General features: G+C 34.9%; 3 protein-coding genes across 7 annotated transcripts in view; 1 reads left to right on the top strand and 2 right to left on the bottom strand.

The window, feature by feature from the left end:
• Nucleotides 1-23843, top strand: part of LOC143344138 (synaptic vesicle glycoprotein 2B) — a 69057-nt gene extending 45214 nt beyond the window's left edge. For all 4 annotated transcript variants that reach the window (XM_076769875.1, XM_076769876.1, XM_076769873.1 and 1 more), the window contains exons 6-10: nucleotides 13785-13906; nucleotides 13979-14217; nucleotides 16294-16735; nucleotides 22864-23151; nucleotides 23245-23843. In XM_076769875.1, the coding sequence (XP_076625990.1) occupies nucleotides 13785-13906; nucleotides 13979-14217; nucleotides 16294-16735; nucleotides 22864-23151; nucleotides 23245-23300 (1147 nt within the window). In that variant the 3' untranslated portion in view covers nucleotides 23301-23843. The remainder of the gene's footprint in view (nucleotides 1-13784; nucleotides 13907-13978; nucleotides 14218-16293; nucleotides 16736-22863; nucleotides 23152-23244) is intronic.
• LOC143344146 (uncharacterized) lies at nucleotides 7146-8734 on the bottom strand. The gene has a single exon (XM_076769902.1). It carries the CDS (start codon nucleotides 8587-8589, stop codon nucleotides 7783-7785), a length of 807 nt encoding a protein of 268 aa, XP_076626017.1. The 5' UTR covers nucleotides 8590-8734; the 3' UTR covers nucleotides 7146-7782.
• A 203-nt stretch (nucleotides 23844-24046) lies between the features above and the next one.
• Rpl17 (ribosomal protein L17) lies at nucleotides 24047-25251 on the bottom strand. 2 transcript variants are annotated; one of them, XM_076769903.1, is made up of 5 exons: nucleotides 25222-25251; nucleotides 24884-24970; nucleotides 24590-24749; nucleotides 24338-24508; nucleotides 24047-24253 (listed from the first exon to the last, which is right to left on the bottom strand). In XM_076769903.1, exons 2-5 carry the CDS (start codon nucleotides 24962-24964, stop codon nucleotides 24108-24110), a joined length of 558 nt encoding a protein of 185 aa, XP_076626018.1. In that variant the 5' UTR covers nucleotides 24965-24970; nucleotides 25222-25251; the 3' UTR covers nucleotides 24047-24107. The 2 variants fall into 2 exon arrangements, with proteins under 2 accessions (XP_076626018.1, XP_076626019.1); XM_076769904.1 differs by lacking the exon at nucleotides 25222-25251 and adding an exon at nucleotides 25079-25185.
• Nucleotides 25252-25567: the final 316 nt, after the last annotated feature.

The following is a 25567-nucleotide window of genomic DNA, read 5'->3' as shown; positions in this document are numbered from 1 at the left end:
CGGACCTAAACTAATTATTAAAACTAATTGTCGAAATACTGATTAAATTAACTAATTTGTTTTAGCGATTAAATCAGGTTTGGCTATATTTTATATCGACAATATGCATAACTTTGTCAGCGTGTTCTACAAACAAATATAAAAGAAAAATGTTATATGAACTTAAGAAGTTATAACTAATAACACAAAATGATAAAAAACTGGCGTGAACGTGTCACCTAGTTGTTGATGAATTCTCACAAACACTGACCTACAGTGCTGGACATAAGTATGGCAGAGCATAGTTGTTGTGATACAAATGCTTATAACTACTAAACAAATTGATTTGAAGAAAAAACTTTTTGACATATTCATTTATTATCTATTTTAGTTTATTACATAATAGAAGCAATAATATAAATACATTGATTCACAAAACAATAACAAAAATATATTTTGTTACGAACGCGAGCGCGAAATCCTGGATTCGGTCGAGGGCAGTACTCGATCGATGGTTTTAGGTATGGTTGGGAGAGAGAAAGGAGTTCCAGGGGCTCTATACCCTGAGAGCCGCAGGAGTAGGTTACGTGGACGAACCAGGAGCTCTATACCCTGGGAGCCACGAGGTTAGATTTAGAAGGAAAATGTATGGTTTTACGAACGAAGCAGGGGCTCTATACCCTGGGAGCCGCTAGAAGGAGTGGACGAACCAGGGGTTTTATACTCTGGGAGCCACGTAGGTTTTTAGGAAGTTTAGGATCTTGCTCTGCCTTGCACTGGTACACCTCGAGCGGTAAAGGTGTACCGGGTTCGTGAGATACCCCTAGTCTTACTATTAATAGGGTTCAGGGTTGTATTAAGTGAATAATGCAAGTGAAGAAACTACTTGAATATATTCTAGACGATGCTCAAGTACAGTGGTATATTAACAGAACTATTGCTAGGATGCCACGATGGCGGAAGTTCTATATCGGCTTTTACACGGCGCGTTCGCGGAAGCTACTACTCGATTAGTCCATTTAACTGTTACATATCATTCATGTATGGGACTGAAACGTTTAGTGGCTTGGGCGTTGGCCCGATTATCTAGCACACAACCCCTCGAACGGGGTTGACTCATGCCGTATGTGCACACCCGGCCCAGTTTCATTGCCTTATATGGTAATGCCCCGCCACCGTACCCAGTAATTTTCCAGTATATAAGGGCCGCATTTTCCTACTCGTGGAGCTCAGTTTTCATAAAACTCTCGAGACGACGTCACTTTGATATTCGAAGCAAGATCGGGCTATAATCCCCTTCGAGCAACATCCTACCTTAGTGGATTTAACCGTGAGTTTCAATCGTCTAAACCGAGTAGTAGCTCCCACGAACGCGCCGCGTAAAAGCCGATTTAAAACTCTCGCCGTCAAGGCAACCTAGCGATAGTACTGGTTTTGTTAATACACCTTTTGTACTTGAGCACCTAACAGAATATATACTAGTAGTTACACTGATTTGCATTATTCAATCAATACAACCCTGAACCATATTAACGGTAAGACGGGGGAGTATCTCACGGACCCGGTACACCTTTACCGCTCGAGGTGTACCATTACGATAGAGCAAAGATCCTAAAACTTCCTAAAAACCTACGTGGCTCCCAGGGTATAAAGCCCCTGGTTCGTCCACTCCTTTCTAGCGGCTCCCAGGGTATAGAGCCCCTGGTTCGTCCGTGAAACCATACATTTCTCCTTATAAATTTAACCCCGTGGCTCCCAGGGTATAGAGCCCCTGGTTCGTTCGGAACTCCTGTCTCTTTCCTAACCATACCTAAAACCACCGGTCGAGTACTACCCCTCGACCGAATCCAGGATCTCGCGCTCGCGCTCGTAACATAACACTCACAATTAAAACCGCTAAGGTACTATCCAGTGATGACTTGATGGCTAGGCACGCTGATTGGTCGTAGCGTAATAGCGACGCCTGTTCTCAAACGCATTGTCATTATTGGCTGAGCCGCTCAGAACTACAATTCCATCACGTGACAAAGGACGCGAACGAAACGTATAGGGACAAAGTAGGATAGAACAAGACTGAGAGGCATTGGCGTAACCGTACGCTCAAAATACTAGCCGTGAATAAGAGAAAAATGTATCTCTCGTGGTTATGGAGACCCTACTACCTCCAGTAGAGCCTCTTCAATGGGAATAAGGCGGCGCGAAGATCTTCTCTCCTTGCCCTTGCCCCGTTTAGTTTGCTGGTGCCTAGCCAACAAGTCATCACTGGATAATACTATACAGAGATGATTTGTTGGCTAGGCACGCTGATTGGCCGCTCACAACTACAATTCCATTGTGTGACAAAGGACGCGAACGAAACGTATAGGGACAGAGTAGGATAGAACAAGACTGAGAGGCATTGGCGTAACCGTACGCTCAAAATACTAGCCGTGAATAGGACAAAAATGTATCCTCTCGTGGTTATGGAGACCCTACTACCTCCAGTAGAGCCTCTTCAATGGGAATAAGGCGACGCGAAGACCTTCTCTCCTTGCCCTTGCCCCGTTTAGTTTGTTGGTGCCTAGCCAACAAGTCATCACTGGACAGTAGACAGTTGCTCGAAGGGGATTATAGCCCGATCTTGCTTCGAATATCAAAGTGACGTCGTCTCGAGAGTTTTAAGAAAACTGAACTCCACGAATGAGAAAACGCGGCCCTTAACGGTATACTAGAAATTGAGCCCTTACAGTGGCAGGGCATTACCATATAAGGCAATGAAAATTGACCCGGGTGTTCACATACAGCATGAGTCAACCCTGTTCAAGGGGTTGTACGCTAGATGATCGGGCCAACGCCCAAGCTACCAAACGTTTCGGTCCCATACATGAGTGATATGTAACAATTTATTGAACATTTTATGAGTGGACAAAAGTATTGGCACATGATGCTAAATGTAGTAAATCCGCATTTGTTTGAAAAATTTCCGATCATCGTTTTAAAATGTAGGTAGGGGACTTCCCGGTTATCATTTCTAACAACTATCATCCTAAAGTTCAGTCATCTAGCAACAGAGAAAATAAGAAAAAGTAATAATGTCAAGAAAAGCGGAAGAAATCATAAATGAAGAGAGAGAAATAATACTAAATTTATATAAAATGCAAAAATCTTATAGTAAAATGTCACAAATTGTTAACAGAAGTCGTTTTACTATTAGAAGCATTGTAAAACGATTTATAAATCAATCAGATTTTGGTAATGCGAATCAAAGTGGTCGTCCTCCTAAGTTATCTATTAGAGGAAAACGTAAAATTGTAAACGAAGTGAAGAAAAATCCTAAATTAAACTCCTCAGAACTTAGAATGATATTAAATAAAGAGTATCGAAAAGAAGTAAGTTTGAAAACTGTGCGGAGGGTAATAAAAACTGTCGGATATTCTGCGTGTGTTACACGAAGAAAACCATACATATCGGAAAAAAATCGAAAGATGAGGGTTGAATTTGCGAAAGAATTTACAACGAAGGATTCTACATTTTGGAAAAACATACTGTTTTTAGATGAAAGAAAATTTAATATATGTATTTAAATCGGATGATAGAATATTAGTTTGGAGAAAGCCAAATACTGAACTGAATCTACAAAATTTACAATCGTATGTAAAATATGGAGTTGGTGAAGTTATGATGTGGGATTCTATGGCAGCGTCTAGGGTTGACGAATTAATTTGTATAGATAATATTATGAACAAATACACATATTTAAATATATTAAAACAAAATTCACTCAAAAGTGCGGAGAAATTAATCCTTCCACGGAATTTCTATTTCCAACAAGATCGCGATCCAAAGCACACCACTTACACCGTACACCATTGGATCATTTATAATATTTCTCATTCCCTAAATACACCTCCCCAGAGTCCAGACATGAAATCTATCGAACATGTCTGAAACGAATTAGAAAAAAGGATTAGAAAGCATCATATAACAAACAAAGCAGAATTGAAGAATGATCTTTTAAAAAAATGGAACAAAATCGAGCTGGATTATACAAAAAAGTTAGTTGATTCAATGCCCAAACGATTAAAGAAAGTCCTTCAAAAGAAAGGAGGGCTAGCTAAATATTAATATTTAATTTCAAATTATTTTTAAATGTTTTTATTCGAGTGTGGCAATACTTTCGTCCACCCATAAAATGTTCAATAAATACAGTTTTGTTATTGTTTTGTGAAGCAATGTATACAGGGTGTTCGGCCACCCATGGGAAAAATTTTAAGGGGGGATTCTAGAGTCCAAAATAAGACGAAAATCAAGAATACTACTTTGTTGATTGAAGCTTCGTTAAAAAATTATTAAAAAATTAAATTAAAAAATTTCAAATTATTCTGAAAAAATTATTTTCGGTTGCAGGGGTCAATTACAATCACTTTTGGTCATTACACATACCCCCGAAATCCTACGCATTTTCGAGAAAAAAATTCCTTACCGAAAATCTAATTTGAGGCCAAATGGATCCCCGAAATTTCATGCAAATCTTTAAAACGTCATAACTCCTGAACGGATTGGACGATTTTAATGTTTAAAAAAGCAAATTACGCGTATTTTGGTGGAAAATATGTATAAATCGCAAAAATCACCGAAAAGTTGATTCTTGACCCCGAAAAACGAGAAAAACCCCATAAAAATGGTTCAATTTTCAAACAGCCATAACTCCTACAATAGTGAATATATTTCAATGAAACTTTTTCCTGAAGTAGAGTTCATGGGTACCTACAAAAAAGTATTAGACAAAATTTCCGTAGGACGTCAAACAAATTTATGCAAAATAGAAAACGAATTTGTATGAAAAATCGACAATATGTGCCTAAATTTTTCGGCGAAAAACAAAAATTTCAAATCATTCTGGAAAAATAATTTTCGGTTGCGGGGGTCAATTGCAATCATTTTTGGTCATTAAACATATCCCCGAAATCCTACCCACTTTTGAGAAAAAAATTGGAATAGGTGTGAAATTTTTCCACAAAATTAAAAAATTTCACATCATTATAAAAAAATTATTTTTAGCTATAGGGTTAAATTATAATAATTTTTGCTCATTAGACATACCTCCGAAATCTTAACCATTTTCGAGAAAAAAAATTGAGTAAGTGGACAAATTTTTCGACAAAATTAAAAAATTTCAAATCGTTCTGGAAAAATTATTTTCGGTTGCATGAGTCGATTACAATCATTTTTGGTAATTACACATACCCTCAAAATACTATGCATTTTCAAGAAAAAAATTCAAGAAGGTGTGAAATTTCTCAACGGAAAAAAAAAATTTCAAATCGTTCTGGAAAAATTATTTTCGGTTGCGAGGGTCAATTACAATCATTTGGGGTGAATAGACATACCCCCGAAATCTTGCGCATTTTCGAGAAAAAAATTCAGTACAAGTGGAACTTTAAACGTTAATAACTTTTTAACGAAGCTTCAATCAACAAAGTAGTGTAGGATTTAACGAAGAGAATATATTTGAGGAACAAATATACAAAGAATATAATTTTAATAAACGAATTAGGGACACACAAATTAGCAATTAACAATTAACAACACAAATTCAAATCACATTAATTGGCAACACAACTTATAATCACGTCTCTCTTTCACAATCACTCGTTTTCAACTCCCCGTTTTCTCGCTGTCCCTGGTTATCCATTCCTTCTCGAACAAAACACTCACAAACCTTTTGCACATAAATTAACATTTAACAAAACTACAGCGTGGCACAAATATTCAATACAAATCTCCTACAGTAGTATTCTTGATTTTCGTCTTATTTTGGCCTCTAGAATCCCCCATTAAAATTTTTCCCAGTGATGGCCGAACACCCTGTATATATATTATTGCTTTTGCTATCTAATAAACTAAAATAAATAGTAAATGACTATGTCAAAAAGTTTTTCCTTCAAATCAATTTGTTTAGTAGTTATAAGCATTTGTACTATCACAACCATGCTGTGCCAATATGATATTCCCTTACAGCAGTTGGGGCATTTCCATTACAAAATCCATAAATTAAATATATATCAGCGTATTCACGATTGGAAAATTCTGGCGGCATCTCAATCGTACAGTGTACAGCGTATTATGCATTATTAATTCAGCAGAAATTAATGACGATATCAACTACTTCGCCAAGTAAACATTAGAGTTTATGTAAACACAAATAGATATTCATAATACGTTCCTACGTTGTATCGACGAAATGCCAGTTCCTTATCATTTTGTATTATTAGTTATAACTCCTTAATAAAACATTTAAGAGCAGATGTTCATGTAACATTTTTTTTTACCTTTGTTTGTAGAACACACCGGCAAAATTATACCGGAAAAAACTAGGACACTGTGTCTGTATGAGTTAGGTTTGGACTAATATAATTGGTTAAATTAAATCTTTTTGTCCTCCCGTTATACATACATATACGTTCGCCTGAATATTCTAGAGAACAAAATAAGACGAAAATCAAGAATACCAATTTGTTGATGGAGGCTTCGTTAAAAAGTTATTAACGTTTAAAGTTCCACCTGTGGAGCGGCAATCTGCGAAGAGTTGCGTACGCGTGATAGTGGTTCCCATTCACAAAACTGTAAGACTGTCGATACTCAGTAAATAGCGTTTCTCGTGCTGAATGAGAACCGTTAATAATTTTATAACGAGCCTCGATCAACAAATTGGTATTCTTGATTTTCGTCTTATTTTGGCTCCTAGAAGCTCTCATTAAAATTTTTCCCAGGGGTGACCAAACAACTTGTATACTTACGAACATGCTAATAATAACATTTTCATTGTTGTTATTTTGTTATAAAAACCTTTATTACTTAAATCGTTGTATTTTTATTATACAGGGTGTTCGGCCACTCCTGGGAAAAATTTTAATGGGAGATTATAGTGGATAGGATTTCAGAGGTATGTGTATTTACCAAAAATGATTGTAATTGACCCTCGCAACCGAAAATAATTTTTCCAAAACGATTTGAAATTTTTGAATTTAATTGTCAATAACTTTTTAACGAAGCCTTCATCAACAAATTGGTATTCTTGATTTTCGTCTTATTTTGGCTCCTAAAATCTCCCATTAAAATTTTTCCCAAGGGTGGTCGAACACCTTGTATACCAACAATACTTTTTTTTTTTTTTTTGTCGTGGGGAAAATCTTCGAAAGACTCCCTCACACCTCCTTGGGGAGAGGTGGGAGGGGTGTGTGGGATTCCCCGCGCCCGTACAACGACAGGCGCGGGACCTACCCACTAAAAAACCCCACGGTGACCCTTCGGCACGCTTTGGGAGGATACCGGGAATCGCTCGAAGCATTCTTCCGGTATCCTCCCCGTGCCCGCGCTTTCGCGCCCATCCCCCGGATACCACCAATACTTGCAAATATCTTGGAAATTGAGACCGAGTAACAATTGAGCCGTTCACAGGAAAAATTGATTAACTCTACTTTTTTAAATATTTTAAACTTAAGTATTAAAATGCTTGGTTCAGTTATAACTTTTTACTGTTGAGTAATAAATAATTTATTTCAGATTCTGTTCTGTGATAACGGTAAATTTTTTAGTCGCGTCTTATCAGAATTAAAATAAAATAAATTAGTCAGTCAGAGTCTAACTGCCTTACTTATGAAGTGTAATCTTATACAGGGTGCGCCGTTAGAATCCGGACAATAGAAGTTGTGTGTAAAAAGTTGTTTATTTAAGCTAATATACAAAAATACAAAAAAAAAAAAAAAAAAAAAAAAAAAAAATGCTTTTATATCTCATTTAAAGGCTCCTTGCTGAGAACTTTTATTCTATATAGCCTCCCTGCGCCTCTATAACCTGCTCGATTCTTGCTCTAAAACGCGAGCACGCTGACTTCAATTGGTCGCGTTTCATAACCGTGAATTCTGACTCGATAGCAGCTCGCAGGGAGTTGATGTTGGGGTGCCTGCACTTGTTAGTGTGTCTCTCGATTACGCCCCACACGTAGTAGTCCAGGGGGTTAAGGTCGGGACTGTTAGGAGGCCAGAAATCCTTCGACCAAAACATGTCGACATTATCAGAGAGCCAATTTTTAACAAGATGACTCGTGTGAGCTGGTGCGCCATCTTGTTGAAATACGTACGGCCTTCCAGAAGCCATAGTCTCCATCCACGGCTTTATTACAGTCTTCAGGACCTCCAAATAAACCTCCTTTGTCACTCTTTCGCCTTTTTGGAAGAAGTGCGGCGGCATGACATCGCCCTCATTTGAGACGACGCTCAAAACGTGAACACTGGCTGGAAATTTAGTTTTGCCCACAACAGGGACATCCTCGGGATTGTGGGCAAGCCAACGGTCGTTCCTCCGGTTCACTTTGGCATCCACAGTGAAAATTTTTTCATCAGAAAAAAACCTAATGTGGCCAGCAGCTTCGTGTTTTAATGAACACAGAAGCAAATTACAACGGGCAAGTCTTTTAAGCTTGGCGGCCTCGGACAGCATCTGACGGACTTTGAGAACGTAGGAGACATATCTAAGATCCTCTTGAGCGATTCGACGGACGACCGTTTCACTCACCCCCAAGAGGGAGGCCAATTTTCGAAGTGAAGTCCCCGGATCTTCCAAAATCATGTCTTGCACCCTTTGAATGATTTCTGGAGTCCTTGTCGATTTTTCCCTAACCTGAACTTTTCTCGCCGGAGAAGGAGAACCCTTTTCGAAACTCTCTGAGGCTGCGTATCTCTTCGCAACGTCGTATACCGTCAATCTCGGGTACCCAAAGAACTTTATAATTTCGACCGGCGTCCTCCCGGCGCAAAGGCTTTCTATAATCGCCGCTCTTCTATTGTATTCTGCGCTTGGCATGACGAGCTCTGTCATTTTAAGGTTATAGAATCCTTATTGACATATTTAACTAACTTCAGAGCCAATTAGCACCAACCTATGAATTCTAATATGGTGGGAAATTCAAATTCAATTCTGTTCGGATTCTAACGGCGCACCCTGTACTTGTTAAGTCTAATGAATTATTATTAAGCATAAATTATCGGATATATTTTAACTTGTGCTACATTCTTTATCAATCTTACATAGATTACATATGTTTTCAACCTTTTCAGCACCACTCTCAGATCGTATCTGTGTGTTGAATTATTAAACATTTAAGAATAAATAAAGACGGAAATATAATTATTAGCAATAAGCTGATTTTTTTTGCTGATACAGCGATATGTCGCACGGGTGATCTTGAACGAGACTCTCTCCGGGCGATCGGTAGCCCTAGCCTTCTACATACAGGGTGTTCGGCCACCCCTGGGAAAAATATTAATGGGAGATTCTAGAGGCCAAAATGAGACGAAAATCAAGAATACCAATTTGTTGATGGAGGCTTCGTTAAAAAGTTATTAACAATTAAATACAAAAATTTCAAATCGTTCTGAAAAAATTATTTTCAGTTGCAGGGGATAATTACAATCATTTTTGGTGAATACACATACCTCCGAAATCCTATCTACTGTCGGGAAAAAAATTCGAATAGGTACTGAAATTTGTATACGAAATTAAAAAATGTCAAATCGTACTAAAAAAATTATATTTAGTTACAGGGGTAAATTACAAACATTTTTGGCGAATAGACATACCCCACTCATCCTACGCACTTTCGAGAAAAAAATTCTTTACCGAAAAACTAATGCGAGGCCAGTAATGCTTCGCCGAAATTTCATGCGAATCTTTAAAATGTCATAACTCCTGAACGGATTGGAGGATTTTATTTTTCAAAATGCAAGCAACGCGTATTTTAGTGGAGAATATGTAGAAATTCTAACAATATTGAAAAAGTTGTTCCTTGACATTGGAAAGTGTGAAAACCCCCCTAAACTGGTCCCATTTTCAAACGGCCATAACTCTTACAATAGTAAAGATATCTCCTCGAAATTTTTTTCTGAAGCAGAGCCCATGGGTACCTACAAAAACGTATTAGACAACATTTCCGTAGAACGTCAAACAAATTTATTAAAAATGAAAAACAAATTTTTAAGAAAAATCGACCCCAGGGGTAGGTGCTGAAATTTTAGGCGAAAAAAAAATTTCAAATCGTTCTAAAAAAATTATTTTCGGTTGCGGGGTTCAATTACAATAATTTTTGGTGAATAGACATACCCTCGAAATCCTACGCACTTTCGAGAAAAAAATTCAGTACGGGCGGAACTTTAAACGTTAATAGTTTTTTAACGAAGCCTCCATCAACAAATTGGTATTCTTGATTTTCGTCTTATTTTGGCCTCTAGAATCCCCCAGTAAAATTTTTCCCAAGGGTGACCGAACACCCTGTATGTAGGCGTTACCAATCGTCCTTTTTTGTGCCTTCTGCCGAGTGCACGTGCAGAACAATAAAAATATATAATAATTAACTTCTTCTCTAATAAAAAATATAAAAATTTGAACACTGAATTTAATTTTATTAGTTATTTCACTTGCTAAACCGATTACAGTTCCCTAGTCACATGAAAATTTTAACATTACTGACGATTACTCTAAAGCTATTCTATTTTATATACCGTTAGATGAAAGCTACATTTGTATTTATGCATGTTACAAAGTTTATTTGAATTTATATTATGAAGGGAGTTTTAAATAACAATGTACATTATTTCATCACATTCCTTCATTTTTTGTTTTATAGAGTTAATCGATTTGTCTTGTGAACTGCTCAATTATTGTTCAGATAAAAGTTGTTCACAATGTCATCCTCAATAATACACTAAAAAATAATTTCTTAAAATTTTAAGTCTTTTCTTTAAAAAAAAATGCTAATGCACGTTACTTTTTCAACCAACCCCATCTATATTTATTTATAAAGATCAGATACAGTCTATTGTGAAAAGAACACAAAAAAAAATATACAGATTTAGGGCAAATACACTAAAGCAAATATGGGAAAGTTATGGTTTTTTTGTTTAAGATTGCTTCTTAATTTTCAAATTTCCACGGTATTTATATTACAATCATAATAAAGAAATCAAAATGAGACATCAGTTAACTTTTTCGTTTTAGGTTTGGGGGTTCATTATATTGGAGTTGAATCTTTTGTGAAATTAATACTTGTAACGATTCTAATTGTCATTTATTTCCTTTGGGGAATCATATTGTACACACTATCACTTAAAATCATACATCTAGCGGTTCAGCCGATAATTTTTCAATAAAATATCAAAATTGTTCTAAATTATTGAAACTTGTATAAAGGTACATAGAATAATGTTTCTTTATTTGATACATAACAACAATACAAAACAATCTTTAGTTGTACTCAGTAAATTAAATAAAATTTGAGGTTGCGTATGAAACATAATTGTCAGTAAAAATCGTACATTGTTGGTTACATTGGAAATCCGGTGAATTCCCAATTGTCTTCTGTGTAACAATGCTTAGCTACAATCGAATCTAGCTAATTTAGCAGCATTCTGAGTACTATATGCGTTGTTCTGCCAAAAAATCAATATAAAAGACTTAAAATGCGACAAACTACAGTAGCGGAGAGTGAATTAGTTTTTTATCACTATAAAAACAAAACAAATTATTATAAAATTGGTAAAATTATTAATCGAAGTAGAAGCACAGTCCAATGTATAATAAAACGATAGAAAGCAGAGGACCGTGAAGTGAATAAATTAAAAGAGAGATAGAAAAACTGAATATCAGGTATGAACGATGGATTGTTAGAAAAATTAAGGATGATCCGAGGATTAGTGCTCCAAAATCAGCGTCGGAAGTTGAAAAATATTTAAATAAGAAAGTAAGTGATTCAACCATTAGAAGAGTATTAAGAAAACAGAAATATCATGGTAGAGTTTCTCGAGGGAAGCTGTTCATAAGTTTGCAAAATAGGAAGAAGAGGTACGAGTTTGCTAAGAAATATACAGGGTATTCGGCCACCCCTGGGAAAAATTTTAATGGGAGATTATAGAAGCACAAATAAGACGCAAATCAAGAATACCAATTTGTTGATGAAGGCTTCGATAAAAAGTTATTAACAATTAAATTCAAAAATTTCAAATAGTTCTGGAAAACTTATTTTCGGTTGCGGTGGTCAATTACAATCATTTTTGGTGAATACACATACCTACGAAATCCTATCCACTTTCGAGAAAAAAAATCGGGTAGATGCTGGTCGACGAAAAAAAAATTTTTCAAATCATTCTAAAAAAATTATTTTCAATTGCGGGGGTCAATTACAATCATTTTTGGTCATTACACATACCCCAGAAATCCTACGCAATTTCGAGAAAAAAATTCCTTACCGAAAATCTAATTAGGTACCTTTTTTCGACGAAAAAAAAAAAATTTCAAATCATTTTGGTAAAATTATTTTCGGTTGCGGGGGTCAATTACAATCATTTTTGGTGAGTACATATACCTCCGAAATCCTAACCACTTGCAAGAAAAAAATTCCTCACCGAAAATATAATGTGAGGCCAGAAATGTCACATGAAAATTCCTTGCGTATCTTTAAACAGCCATAACTCCTGCAATAGTGAATATATTTCATTGAAACTTTTTTCTGCAGTAGAACTCATGGGTACCTACAGAAAAGTATTCGACAACTTTTTTATACGGCGTCAAACAAAATGACTAAAAATCAAAAACGTTTTTTTAAGGAAAATCGACAGATGGTAGCTGGCTAAATTTTTTGGCAAAATTGAAATCTTTCAAATCGTTCTGAAAAAATTATTTTCGGTTGCGGGGGTCAATTACAATCATTTTTGGTGGATAGACATACCCCCGAAATCTTACGCATTTTCGAGAAAAAAATTCAGTACGTGTGGAACTTTAAACTTTAATAACATTTTAACGAAGCCCCCATCAACAAATTTGTATTCTTGATTTTCGTGTTATTTTGGCCTCTAAAATCCCCCATTAAAATTTTTCCCAGAGGTGGCCGAACACCCTGTATAAAGGAATCGAAATTTAATATCTTCGGTTCGGATGAAAGAAAAATTCTATGGACAAAACCAAATACAACTATGGATATTAAAAATCTCCGAGCGACAGTTAAATTAGACGGTGGGTTTCAAATGGTCCGGGGCTGCATGTCAGCATCTGGCGTTGAAAATCTAGTATTTATTGATAATATAATGAATAAGTGGTCGTATTTCAGTATATTGAAAAATAATTTAAAAGAAAGTGCCGAAAAAATGGGAATTTTAAACAATTTTAAATTTTACGCCGACAACGATCCGATGCACAATTCTTACGTAGCGAAGAGTTGGCTATTGCATAACTGCTCTAAAGTTCTTCAAACGCCCTGATAATCTCCTGATGTCAATGTCATAGAACATATTTGGAACGAATTGGACAAAGAAGTAAGATTACACAATATTACAAGCAAGGAAAGCCTTAAAAAAGCTTTGCAAGAAGAATGGTCGAAAATAACACCTGAATTTTGTGAGAATTTAGTAAAATCAATTCCTCGTCGACTGCAGTGTGTTCAAAATACATTTGGTTACCCAACTAAATATTAATATAAACAATCTTTATTATATATTATTCTAAAACTGTATCTTATTTCTTCTGTACGATTTTTATTGACAGCTAAGTTTCATACGCAACCTCAAATTTTATGTAATTTACCGAGTACTACTATAGGTTTTTTTATATTGTTGTTATGTATCAAATAAAGAAACATTACACTATATGCTTCTACATATAGTGACTGTCACTTAAAATCATATACCTAGTGGTTCAGTCGATATTTCTTCAATAAAACATGAAAATTGTACTAAATTATTGAAACTCATATGTATGTATATTTTTCTTTGTTTTAGGCTCGGAGGAAGCGGACCTGTCATCTGGTCATACTTCGCTGAGTTTCAACCAAAGTCTAAACGAGGCTCGATGCTGTCTTTCATGGCTGCCTTCTGGACACTTGGGAACCTCTTTGTTGCTGGTGAGTTTACAGTATTTTCCATTTCGGTATAAGTCTCTGGTTAAAATGCATGTGATTTTTCATTTTTTTCAGGCTTGGCATGGTCGATCATCCCTAACGACATCGGCATCGCGAGTTCGGCGTTCACATACAATTCTTGGCGAATCTTCCTGCTGATCTGCGCTGCTCCGTCGTTTATCGTCGCGGGGCTGCTTCTGCTGCTCCCTGAATCCCCTAAATACCTCTTGTCTTGCGGAAGATACGAGGAGGCACTCGACATCTTCCGCGGGATATACGCCATTAATACTGGCAAACCGCGTGATAGTTACACGGTAAATACTTCTTTCTTATACCTATGTGTCAAACTATTAGATTGGCCAAAATGTTCGTGCGGTTCTTGTCAACGGTTGTCTTTATGTAGTTTGAAATGCAACTTACTTCAGTCCAAGCCTTTAAAACAAAAGGTGGCTTAACAACTAGCAGTTAGCCTTGCATTTTAACCATAGCTTTGTAACAATTATTCTGATTTGCAAATTTTATATAGTATTAAAGATGGGCATGCAAAAGGAGCATTTCCGACACATAATGCTTTTTTACTTTAAAAAAGGAAAGAACGCAGCTGAAACGTGCAGAAAAATATGCAATGTGTACGGGGAAAGTGTCATCAAGGATCGTGCATGTCAAAAGTGGTTTGCGAGATTTCGGAATGGAGATTTTTCCCTTAACGACACACCACGCTCTGGCCGACCGCAGGAGATTGACGACGATCAAATAAAACGTTTAACCGATGCTAATCCGCGTTATACAACACGAGATATTGTAGATATTCTTAAAATATCAAAGTCGAGCGTCGAAAATCATTCGCACCGACTTGGATACATCAGCCGATTGGACGTTTGGGTCCCGCACGAATTGAGCGAAGCAAATCTCATTGCTCGAATTTCTCTGTGTAGTTCGCTTATGAAACGTGAAGAAAGCGACCCATTTCTTAAGCGAATGGTTACAGGGTACGAAAAGTGGATTGTCTATAACAATATTAAGCGCAAAAGGTCATGGAGAATGAGTGACAAACCACCAAACACCATTTCAAAAGCAGGACTCCATCCAAAAAAAATCATGCTTTCGATGTGGTGGGATTATAAGGGTGTGCTATTCTATGAGCTGCTTGCAAGCAATACAACCATCAATTCGAACGTATACTGCAGCCAGCTTGACAAATTATACAACACGATTCGTGAGAAACGGTCAGAATTGGTAAATCGCAAAGGAGTGGTCTTCCACCATGATAATGCCCGATCGCATACGTCTTTGCAGACTCGGCAAAAGTTAGAGGAGCTGGGCTGGGATGTTTTACCACATCCTCCATATTCGCCAGATATTGCTCCGACAGATTTCTATATGTTTCGTTCATTACAGAATTCCTTAAGTGGAAAGAAATTTAATTCTGAGGAGGATATCAAGCAGCACCTGAACCACTTCTTTGCGGAGAAAGACGAGAAGTTTTGCAAACGCGGGATTCTAAAATTACCTGAAAGATGGGAAAAGATTGTAAAACAAAATGGACAATACATTGTTCAATAAAGACAACACCTTTTATTTAAAATATCGTTCTTTATTGACAAGCTAAAAACCGCACGAACTTTTTGGCCAACCTAATATTTTTAACCCATTCAGTCGGCATTTGCTCTGGTAAACCTGCACATTAGTGAATTTGCCCTAAGCCAACCTATTTTTATCCGGTATTTTTCAGAAAAGGGTGTATTATAACGTTCAACAAAAATGTAGATCGAGAGAGCTTAAAACAGTAATGTGTATTTACTATTCTTTTTAACAAAAAAAGCTGAAGAATGCAGGTACCGATATCAAAGTATGTTATACAGAACGAGATTCTGAACAACTTTTATTAGAAGCAATAATTATCGCTCGGTCTTATTTTTAGAGATACTTCCAAAAATTGATGGTATTATCGCATTTTTTAACGATGAGACTGGTCTTTTTTTAAGCAGCTTTATTTTTTCACTAAAATTTAACGGATTAGTAGAAGACAATCTTAATTCTTTAACACTAGGTTTACGGACACTCGTTGTGCATATTTTTATTATAATTCGCTACGTTAACAGTTGCATTGAAATGCAGTTTTTTCTTTTAATTAGAGTATACATCCATATCGTTACATCAATTCAATTCAACATAAATTGCTAACAAATAATATTTATGAGTCCTATAACGTTAAGTTTAGAATCTGAATGCGTCAAATTGACGCGTACCGTAAACCTAGTGTTAACAATGTTACGAATAAAAAATATTTTTGTTCAAATGTATACTTTTTGTAGTATGTTAAAATGTTGTTAAAATGTAATTTTAACAAGTTTGATAAAATAATCATTTTTAATGGCTATATTCCACAGGTTAAAGAATTGATTCTCGACGACTTTCAAGAGCCGGAACCGGCGAAGATTGGCGTCGAAAAAAACAAATGCAAAACAATGCTCAGCGATATCGTAGACAACAGTAAACAACTCTTCATATCACCGATTCTTCGCTTCACCATCATCTCGATCATTATCAACTTCACCTTTCACATCGGTTATTATGGTCTGATGATGTGGTTCCCGGAGCTGTTCAATCGTTTCGACGAATTTCATCGCGATCATCCCGGAGAGATAGCTTCGATATGTCAGGTCACCGAATACGTGGTTCAAAAGGGGTCTCACAATGTTGAGAATCTTTGTTCGGACAAAATCGGCGCCTCTGTCTTTTTAGAGTCGTTGATCACAGTGGCATCCGCCATTCCTGCAAATATTGTCGCCGTTTTAGGAATGGATCGTCTCGGTCGTAAATTCTTCCTTGGTACGTATCGTATTCGCTTCTAATCTTTTTGTAACATTATATCATCGTATAAGGTTTGAAGTCGCACCTAAAACTAAAAAATAGTTTACTTTTGCGCAGATCACAGGTTTTTTGCTCTTCGAACAACGTACACGGTTGTTCACAAATACCGCGCTAACTGACAGAACGATCTTATATGATTTCGTGAACGAGATCATTATTTTTGTCACGTACTTTCATTGAGTAGAATAAACAGAAGTAATTAAATTTAATCTTGAACTTCAAGGTCAAATTGTATTTTCCTATATGTTTTCAGCTAATCTCTGTCACTCAAAATACTGTGACTGTCACTTAAAATCGTACACCTAGCGGTTCAGTCGATATTTTTTCAATAAAACATGAAAATTGTACTAAATTATTGAAACTCATATAGAGGCATATAGTGTAATGTTTCTTTATTTGATACATAACAACAATATAAAAAAACCTATAGTAGTACTCGGTAAATTACATAAAATTTGAGGTTGCGTATGAAACTTAGCTATCAGTAAAAATTGTACAGAGGAAATAAAATACAGTTTTAGAATAATATATAATAAAAATAGTTTGTATTAATATTTAAATGAGTACCCAAATGTATTTTGAACACACTGCAGTCGACGAGGAATTGATTTTACTAAATTCTCACAAAGTTCAAGTGTTATTTTCGACCATTCTTCTTGCAAAGCTTTTTTAAGGCTTTCCTTGCTTGTAATATTGTGTAATCTTACTTCTTTGTCCAATTCGTTCCAAATATGAACTTTAGAGCAGTTATGCAATAGCCAACTCTTCGCTACGTAAGAATTGTGCATCGGATCGTTGTCGGCGTAAAATTTAAAATTGTTTAAAATTCCCATTTTTTCGGCACTATCTATTAAATTATTTTTTAATATACTGAAATACGACCACTTATACATTATATTATCAATAAATACTAGATTTCCAACGCCAGATGCTGACATGCAGCCCCAGACCATTTGAAACCCCCCGTCTAATTTAACTGTCGCTCGGAGATTTTTAATACCCATAGTTGTATTTGGTTTTGTCCATAGAATTTTTCTTTCATCCGAACCGAAGATATTAAATTTCGATTCCTTTATTCCTTTATTAATGGGGGATTCTAGAGGCCAAAATAAGACGAAAATCAAGAATACCAATTTGTTGATGGAGGCTTCGTTAAAAAGTTATTAACGTTTAAAATTCCGCCCGTATTAAATTTTTTTCTCGAAAATGCGCAAGATTTCAGGAGTATGTCTATTCACCCAAAATGATTGTAATTGACCCTCGCAACCGAAAATAATTTTTTCAGGACGATTTAAAAGATTTCAGTTTCGCCAAAAAATTTAGGCACCTACCCTCTGTCGATTTTCCTTAAAAATTCGTTTTTGATTTTTAGTCATTTTGTTTGGCGTCGTATAAAAAAGTTGTCCAATACTTTTCTGTAAGTAACCATGAGCTCTACTGCAAAAAAAAGTTTCAATAAAATATATTCACTATAGCAGGAGTTATGGCTGTTTAAAGATACGCAAGAAATTTTCATGTGACATTTCTGGCCTCAAATTATATTTTCGGTGAGGAATTTTTTTCTCGAAAGTGTTTAGAATTCCGGGGTTATATCTATTCACCAAAAATGATTGTAATTGACCCCCACAACCGAAAATAATTTTTCCAAAACGATTTGAAATTTTTTTTATCCGTCGAAAAATTTCACACTTTCTCGAATTTTTTTCTCCAAAGTGGATAGGATTTCAGAGGTATGTGTATTCACCAAAAATGATTGTAATTGACTCCCGCAATCGAAAATAATTTTTCCAAAACGATTTGAAATTTTTTTTTTTTCATCGAAAATTTAGGCGCCTAATTAGATTTTTGGTAAGGAATTTTTTTCTTGAAAGTGCGTGAGATTTCAGGGGTATGTGTAATGACCAAAAATGTTTGTAATTGACCCCCGCCACTGAAAATAATTTTTTTAGAATGATTTGAAAAATTTTTTTTTCGTCGAAAAATTTCAGCATCTACTCGATTTTTTTTCTCCAAAGTGGATAGGATTTCATAGGTATGTATATTCACCAAAAATGATTGTAATTGACCACCGCAACCGAAAATAAGTTTTCCAGAACTATTTGAAATTTTTGAATTTAATTGTTAATAACTTTTTATCGAAGCCTTCATCAACAAATTGGTATTCTTGATTTTCGTCTTATTTGTGCTTCTATAATCTCACATTCAAATTTTTCCCAGGGGTGGCCGAATGCCCTGTATACTTCTTAGCAAACTCGTACCTCTTCTTCCTATTTTGCAAACTTATGAACAGCTTCCCTCGAGAAACTCTACCATGATACTTCTGTTTTCTTAATACTCTTCTAATTGTTGAATCACTTACTTTCTTATTTAAATATTTTTCAACTTCCGACGCTGATTTTGGAGCACTAATCCTCGGATCATCCTTAATTTTTCTAACAATCCATCGTTCATACCTGATATTCAGTTTTTCTATCTCTCTTTTAATTTATTCACTTCACGGTCCTCTGCTTTCTATCGTTTTATTATACATTGAACTGTGCTTCTACTTCGATTAATAATTTTACCAACTTTATAATAATTTGTTTTGTTTTTATAGTGATAAATAACTAATTCACGCTCCGCTACTGTAGTTTATCGCATTTTAAGTCTTTTATATTGATTTTTTGGCAGAACAACGCATATAGTAATCAGAATGCTGCTAAATCAGCTAGATTCGATCGTTGCTAAGCATTGTTACACAAAAAACAATTGGGGATTCACCGGATTTCCAATGTCACCAACAATGTACGATTTTTACTGATAGTTATGTTTCATACGCAACCTCAAATTTTATTTAATTTACTGACAAGAAACCTTCGCGAACGGTCCGGCTTCGATTTTGATGAAACTTCGTACACTTATAAAGCAGCCAAAAATAATCGGCATGTATTTTTTTTAGTTGCGGTAACTCCTGTTTAAGGGGTGAAACCACCCCTTGCAGTATTGACTCGAAACGGCTATCTCGAAAACGGAAAGACATACGAAAAAATTGTTAATGGGCGAGGTTAATGGTTTCTTATGTACAATAACGTGGCGTTAAAAAATTTAACAAAATACAATTTGTTTATAACAAAAAAAACATTTGTTAACTTAATTTTTCATTTTATTGAAATTTTCATAATGATAAAAAATGACGAGCATTTTATTCCAAATCTATTGGTATGTAACATTTTAAAATTGCCTCTTACAGTTTTGCAGATTTTGATGATTTACATCTTGCGCGTACATCCACTATGGTAGTAGCCGTTCTAACTTTGATTTTAATGAAGCACTGTAGGCTTGCACTAAATTATACAATATAATTTTAAACTTAAATTTTAAATTTTAAACCGAAAATAATTTTTCCAGAACGATTTGAAATTTTTTAATTTTGTCGAAAAATTTCACATTTTCTCGAATTTTTTTCTCCAAAGTGGGTAGGAATTTGAGAGTATGTCTATTCACCAAAAATGATTGTAATTGACCCCTGCAACCGAAAATAATTTTTCCAGTACAATTTGAAATCTTTTTTTTCGCTAAAAAATTTAGGCACCTTCCCTTCGTCGATTTTTCTTAAATATTCGTTTTTAGTTTTTAATAATTTTGTTTGACGCACTACAGAAAAATTGCCTAATAATTTTGTAGGTGTTCGTAGGCTCTGCTACAGAAAAAATTTCAATAAGATACCTTTACTATTGTAGGAGTTATGGCCGTTTACAAATTAAACCACTTTTATGGGGTTTTTCACATTTTACGGGATCAAGGAGCAACTTTTCCAATATTTTTAGAATTTCTACATATTCTCTACTAAAATATGCGTTGATTGCTTTTTTAAACATTAAATTCCTTCAATCCGTTCAGAAGTTATGACGTTTTAAAGATACGTATTTTCAGGGAAGCATTTCTGGCCTCACATTAGATTTTCGGTTAAGAATTTTTTTCTTGAAAGTGCGTAGGATTTCGGGGTATGTGTATCCACCAAAAATGATTGTAATTGACCCCCGCAACCGAAAATAATTTTTCCAGAACGATTTGAAATTTTTGAATTCAATTGTTAATAACTTTTTAATGAAGCCTCAATCAACAAATTGGTATTCTTGATTTTCGTCTCATTTTGGCCTCTAGAATCTCCCATTAAAATTTTTCCCAGGGGTGGCCGAACACCCTGTATGTAGAAGGCTAGGGCTACCGATCGCCATATTTGTGGTGACGTGGCAATAATTAAATCCGCATGGTGTAAGAAATCTTTATGTTTCAAACAATTTTTCGACGAGTACCACTATTATCGAAACTACATAGAGTAATTGCTATACACACTGTATGTATTTATAATTTATAAATCGCTCCACCTTTGCGACGATGTCATAGGTGGGTAATAAAAACAATTAATCTTTTCATTGCTGTTAAGAAACTTGTTACTGTTATTGTTACTTGTTACTTGTTACTGTATAACTTAGTGCAAGCTTGCAGTGCTTCATTAAAATCAAAGTTAGAACCGGCTACTACCATAATGGATGTACGCGTAAGATGTAAATCATCAAAATCTGCAAAACTGTAGGAGGCAATTTAAAAATATTCCATACTAATAGATTTGGAATAAAATGCTCGTCTTTTTTTGTCATTATGAAAATTTCAATAAAATAAAAAATTAAGTTAACAAATTTCTTTTTGTTATAAACAAATTGTATTTTGTTAAATTTTTTAACACCATGTTATTGTACATAAGAAACCATTAACCTCACCCATTAACAATTTTTTCGTGTGTCTTTCCGTTTTCGAGATAGCCGTTTCGAGCCAAAACTTCAAGGGGTGGTTTCACCCCTTAAATTCGAGCTACCGCAGCTAAAAAAAATACATGTCGATTATTTTTGGCTGCTTTATAAGTGTACGAAGTTTCATCAAAATCGAAGCCGGACCGTTCGCGAAGATTCCTTGTGAGTACTACTAAAGGTTTTTTTGTATTGTTGTTACGTATCAAATAAAGAAACATTATAGTATACAGGGTGTTCGGTCACTCCTGGGAAAAATTTTAATGGGGGTTTCCAGAGGCCAAAATAACATGAAAATCAAGAATAAAAATTTGTTGATGGAGGCTTCGTTAAAAAGTTATTAACAATTAAATTAAAAAATTTCAAATCATTCTGGAAAAATTATTTTCATTTACGGGGGTCAATTACAATCATTTTTGGTGAATAGACATATCCCCGAAATCCTACGCACTTTCGAGAAAAAAATTCTAGTAGGTGGACAAATTTTTCGACAAAATTAAAAAATTTCAAATCGTTCTGGAAAAATTATATTTGGATGCGGGGGTCAATTACAATCATTTTTGGTCATTACACATACCCCCGAATTCCTACGCACTTTCGAGAAAAAAATTCCTTACCGAAAATGTAATTAGGTGCCTAAATTTTTCGACGAAAAAAAAAAATTTCAAATCGTTCTGAAAAAAATATTGTTAGCTGTGGAGGTCAATTACAATAATTTTTGATGAATAGACATACCCCCGAAATCCTATCCACTTTCTAGAAAAAAATTCGAGTGTGTGAAATTTTACGACGAAAAAAAAAAATTTTCGTTTTGGAATAATTATTTTTGGTTACGGGGGTCAATTACAATCATTTTTGGTGAATAGACATATCCTCGAAATCTTGCGCATTTTCGAGAAAAAGTCAGTACTGGCTGAACTTTAAACGTTAATAACTTTTTAATGAAGCCTTCATCAACAAATTGGTATTCTTGATTTTCGTCTTATTTTGGCCTCTAGAATCTCCTATTAAAATTTTTCCCAGGGATGGTTGATCATCCTATATACTTCTATACGAGTTTCAATAATTTAGAACAATTTTCATGTTTTATTGAAAAAATATCTGCTGAATCGCTAGATATATGATTTTACTGTATGTAGATTCTTTATCTAGCCTGTATAAATTCATCTTACAGCATCAAAAAGTGATAAAATGCAGTTATAAAGAATTATAAATATTTGTAATCAACTTAGAGTTAATCCAATTAAAAGAAAGTAATGTTTAATTATCTTTTAAATTTTATGAAAAACTTGTTTGCAGTGTTTAGTACGCTTTCATCAGGACTGTGTTCAATAGGGTTATACTTTGTGTATAATAAACACCATAATCTGATTGTTTCGGCTATCTTCAGCGGTGTGATAAGTTGTGGAAACGCAGCGTTGGACTGTCTAATAACCGAGGTTTTCCCAACGCATCTTCGCGCGACCGGAATAGCCATTTCTATGGTTGCAGCACGTCTAGGTGGAATTATTGGAAACATCGTAATAGCTCAACTTTTGGATATGTACTGTCCAGCACCAACTTTTATAGTTGCTGCCCTCTTAATTGGTTGGTTCTGTATTAAATATTCTACTCTCTTCTTTATCATCATGTATCACTCTGCAAAGAATAAAAATGTAATTTTTTTTTTTTATTTTACAGGAGGAGGATTATTGTGCTTATTCTTACCAAACACAACGCGGGAACCACTTTCTTGACACCGGTGGGGAATTACATCAGACCTAAATCGATGTACAGTCATATACGCATTTTTAAAGAAATTTGACGTTTTAAAATAGCATATGTACACACATACATCTGCTCATATTTAGTTCATAAACGAACGATCATTGTAAACAGCATATTCCTGTAATCGAGCTTCACATTCTTATTTTACATATCAAATTTAAATGACAATAAAGAAGTAATATTAGCAGTCAGGCTCCATAATAGATAGCAAACTAAATTTAAAAAAAAAAATATGATACGAATGCGAATTGGTATGACATTCTCAAAGTGTTTGAAATTTATATACTGATTCTGAATCCGAAATGTAGATACAGCACCTATACAATGGAATTTACGTAACATTTAACTATGTACTTTTTTATGTCTCATCGTTCGTTCACATTTCCAACACAGCCATTGTTGTCGTACATTGTCTTTTACATTGTAATTTAAAATGTAACAGATGCAAGATATTTAAAATATAAAAAAAAAAAAATGTAACAACGAAAGAAAGTAAAATTTTATTAAAAATACTAGTTCTACGTAATTTACTATGTCTTCCAAAAGAAATCTTTTTTAAAATTGTTGCAACCATACTTTAGTACTTGATATTTCAAACAATTTTTAACATTAGTAAATTTTAATTTCAATATAAAGCTTAACCCTAATCAAACTTGTTTTTTATTATAAAAAACAGAATAACACGGCAAAGGAGGTAAAAAATAAAATAGAAAAGTTATAGAACAATGTTATCTTCATTTTTCACAGTACAGTCAATATCCAGCTTATATGTAAAATTATTCCCTCAACATCTTTTCCTTTTGTCTGGCAAGCTTCTTCTTACTAAGTTTCTTTTTCGAAGGTTCTTCTTCTGGGCTCTTTATCACGAAATCTTCTTTTTCGGTTAAAATGACTTCGATGTGACATGGGGAACTCATGTAAGCTATGAAAATGTACAAGCATAATTAAATGCAGATCTACCACCAAAGATTGGATGTTTTAAAGAATAGTAATTGTAAATACTAACGGTTGATACGACCATGAGCTCTGTAGGTTCTTCTACGCAACGAAGGAGCATGATTTACTTGAATGTGATTAATTACAAGGCGGTCAATTTCTAATCCCTTGACATCTGCATTACTTTCTGCATTTTTTAAAAGCTGCAGCAAAAATTCTGCCGATTTCTTGGGCCAACGACCTGAAATTGAATACAACAAATATATTAACGGCAAACATACACTTTGAACATTATAAACAGAAATTATTTACTGAATCTTACCTTGGGTAGTGCCAAATTGTTTTGCTTGAGCACATCTGCCGACACCGCCATTAAATCTGCGGAACGGAACGCACTCCTTGTATTCAATAACATTTTTCAAATATTTCTGCGCCCTTCGCAAAGGCATGTTTTTGATGGCACGCGCTGTTTCATGAGTATTCTAAAATACAGAATAACAATCAATCGCATATTTTGATAAGCAAACCGCACCATCACCACGTTGCATTTTGTAAATACAACTATCTTGTTACTTTGAGGTTAGGTCTTTCGATATACAGTAATTGATTTATTTACCTTAAAATGAACTCGTAAGTTGGAACCTCGTGCTTTGCACGACTTGGTCGCGTTCACCGGCTCGTGAGAATAACGTCCCATTGCGTTCTGAAATCACAAAACTTCAGTGACAGTTTTTCACAACGGCACTTAGAACGTAGGTGTCGTAAACGACCCGCCGTCACACGATTTCGAAACTCGACAATCATCGTTTACCGAATCTTCTATCTCGCACTTTTTGAACGAAACAATTATTTGGAATCACTTATTTACGAATCGCATAGTATCGACGCAATTATCAATGCAAAATCGTAGATGCAAGTAGATTAAAAAATTATTTCGGATCGATCTGTACGTACCTCCTCAACAGCACGATTTTAAAGGAAAAGACGTCACGTGTCTAACTAGAAAGAGACTTCCTGAATACGCAGCGCTACCAATATTAAAACATTTGCAACAAACGATACGAAGAGTATCGCTTACAAATCAGATTACAATTAAAATATTTGTTTTCTTATAATTGTTAAACAATGTGCAAGAACAATTTACTATAATTTTATCATTTGTTCTTCACTTTAATTCATGTAATTGTTCATTTATCAATTAATTTTAAACTTTCACTAAATACTTAGTTATCTTTATTAAATAAAGTAATGATACAGATTTAATAATTATTAAAAAATTTGTGTAATCTACGGCGAAATT

The sequence above is a fragment of the Colletes latitarsis genome, chromosome 7, assembly GCF_051014445.1.
Source record: "Colletes latitarsis isolate SP2378_abdomen chromosome 7, iyColLati1, whole genome shotgun sequence".
Taxonomy (NCBI): Eukaryota; Metazoa; Arthropoda; class Insecta; order Hymenoptera; family Colletidae; genus Colletes; species Colletes latitarsis.
Note: the sequence above shows the minus strand (reverse complement) of the source record. Positions and strands in the feature narration are given on the sequence as shown.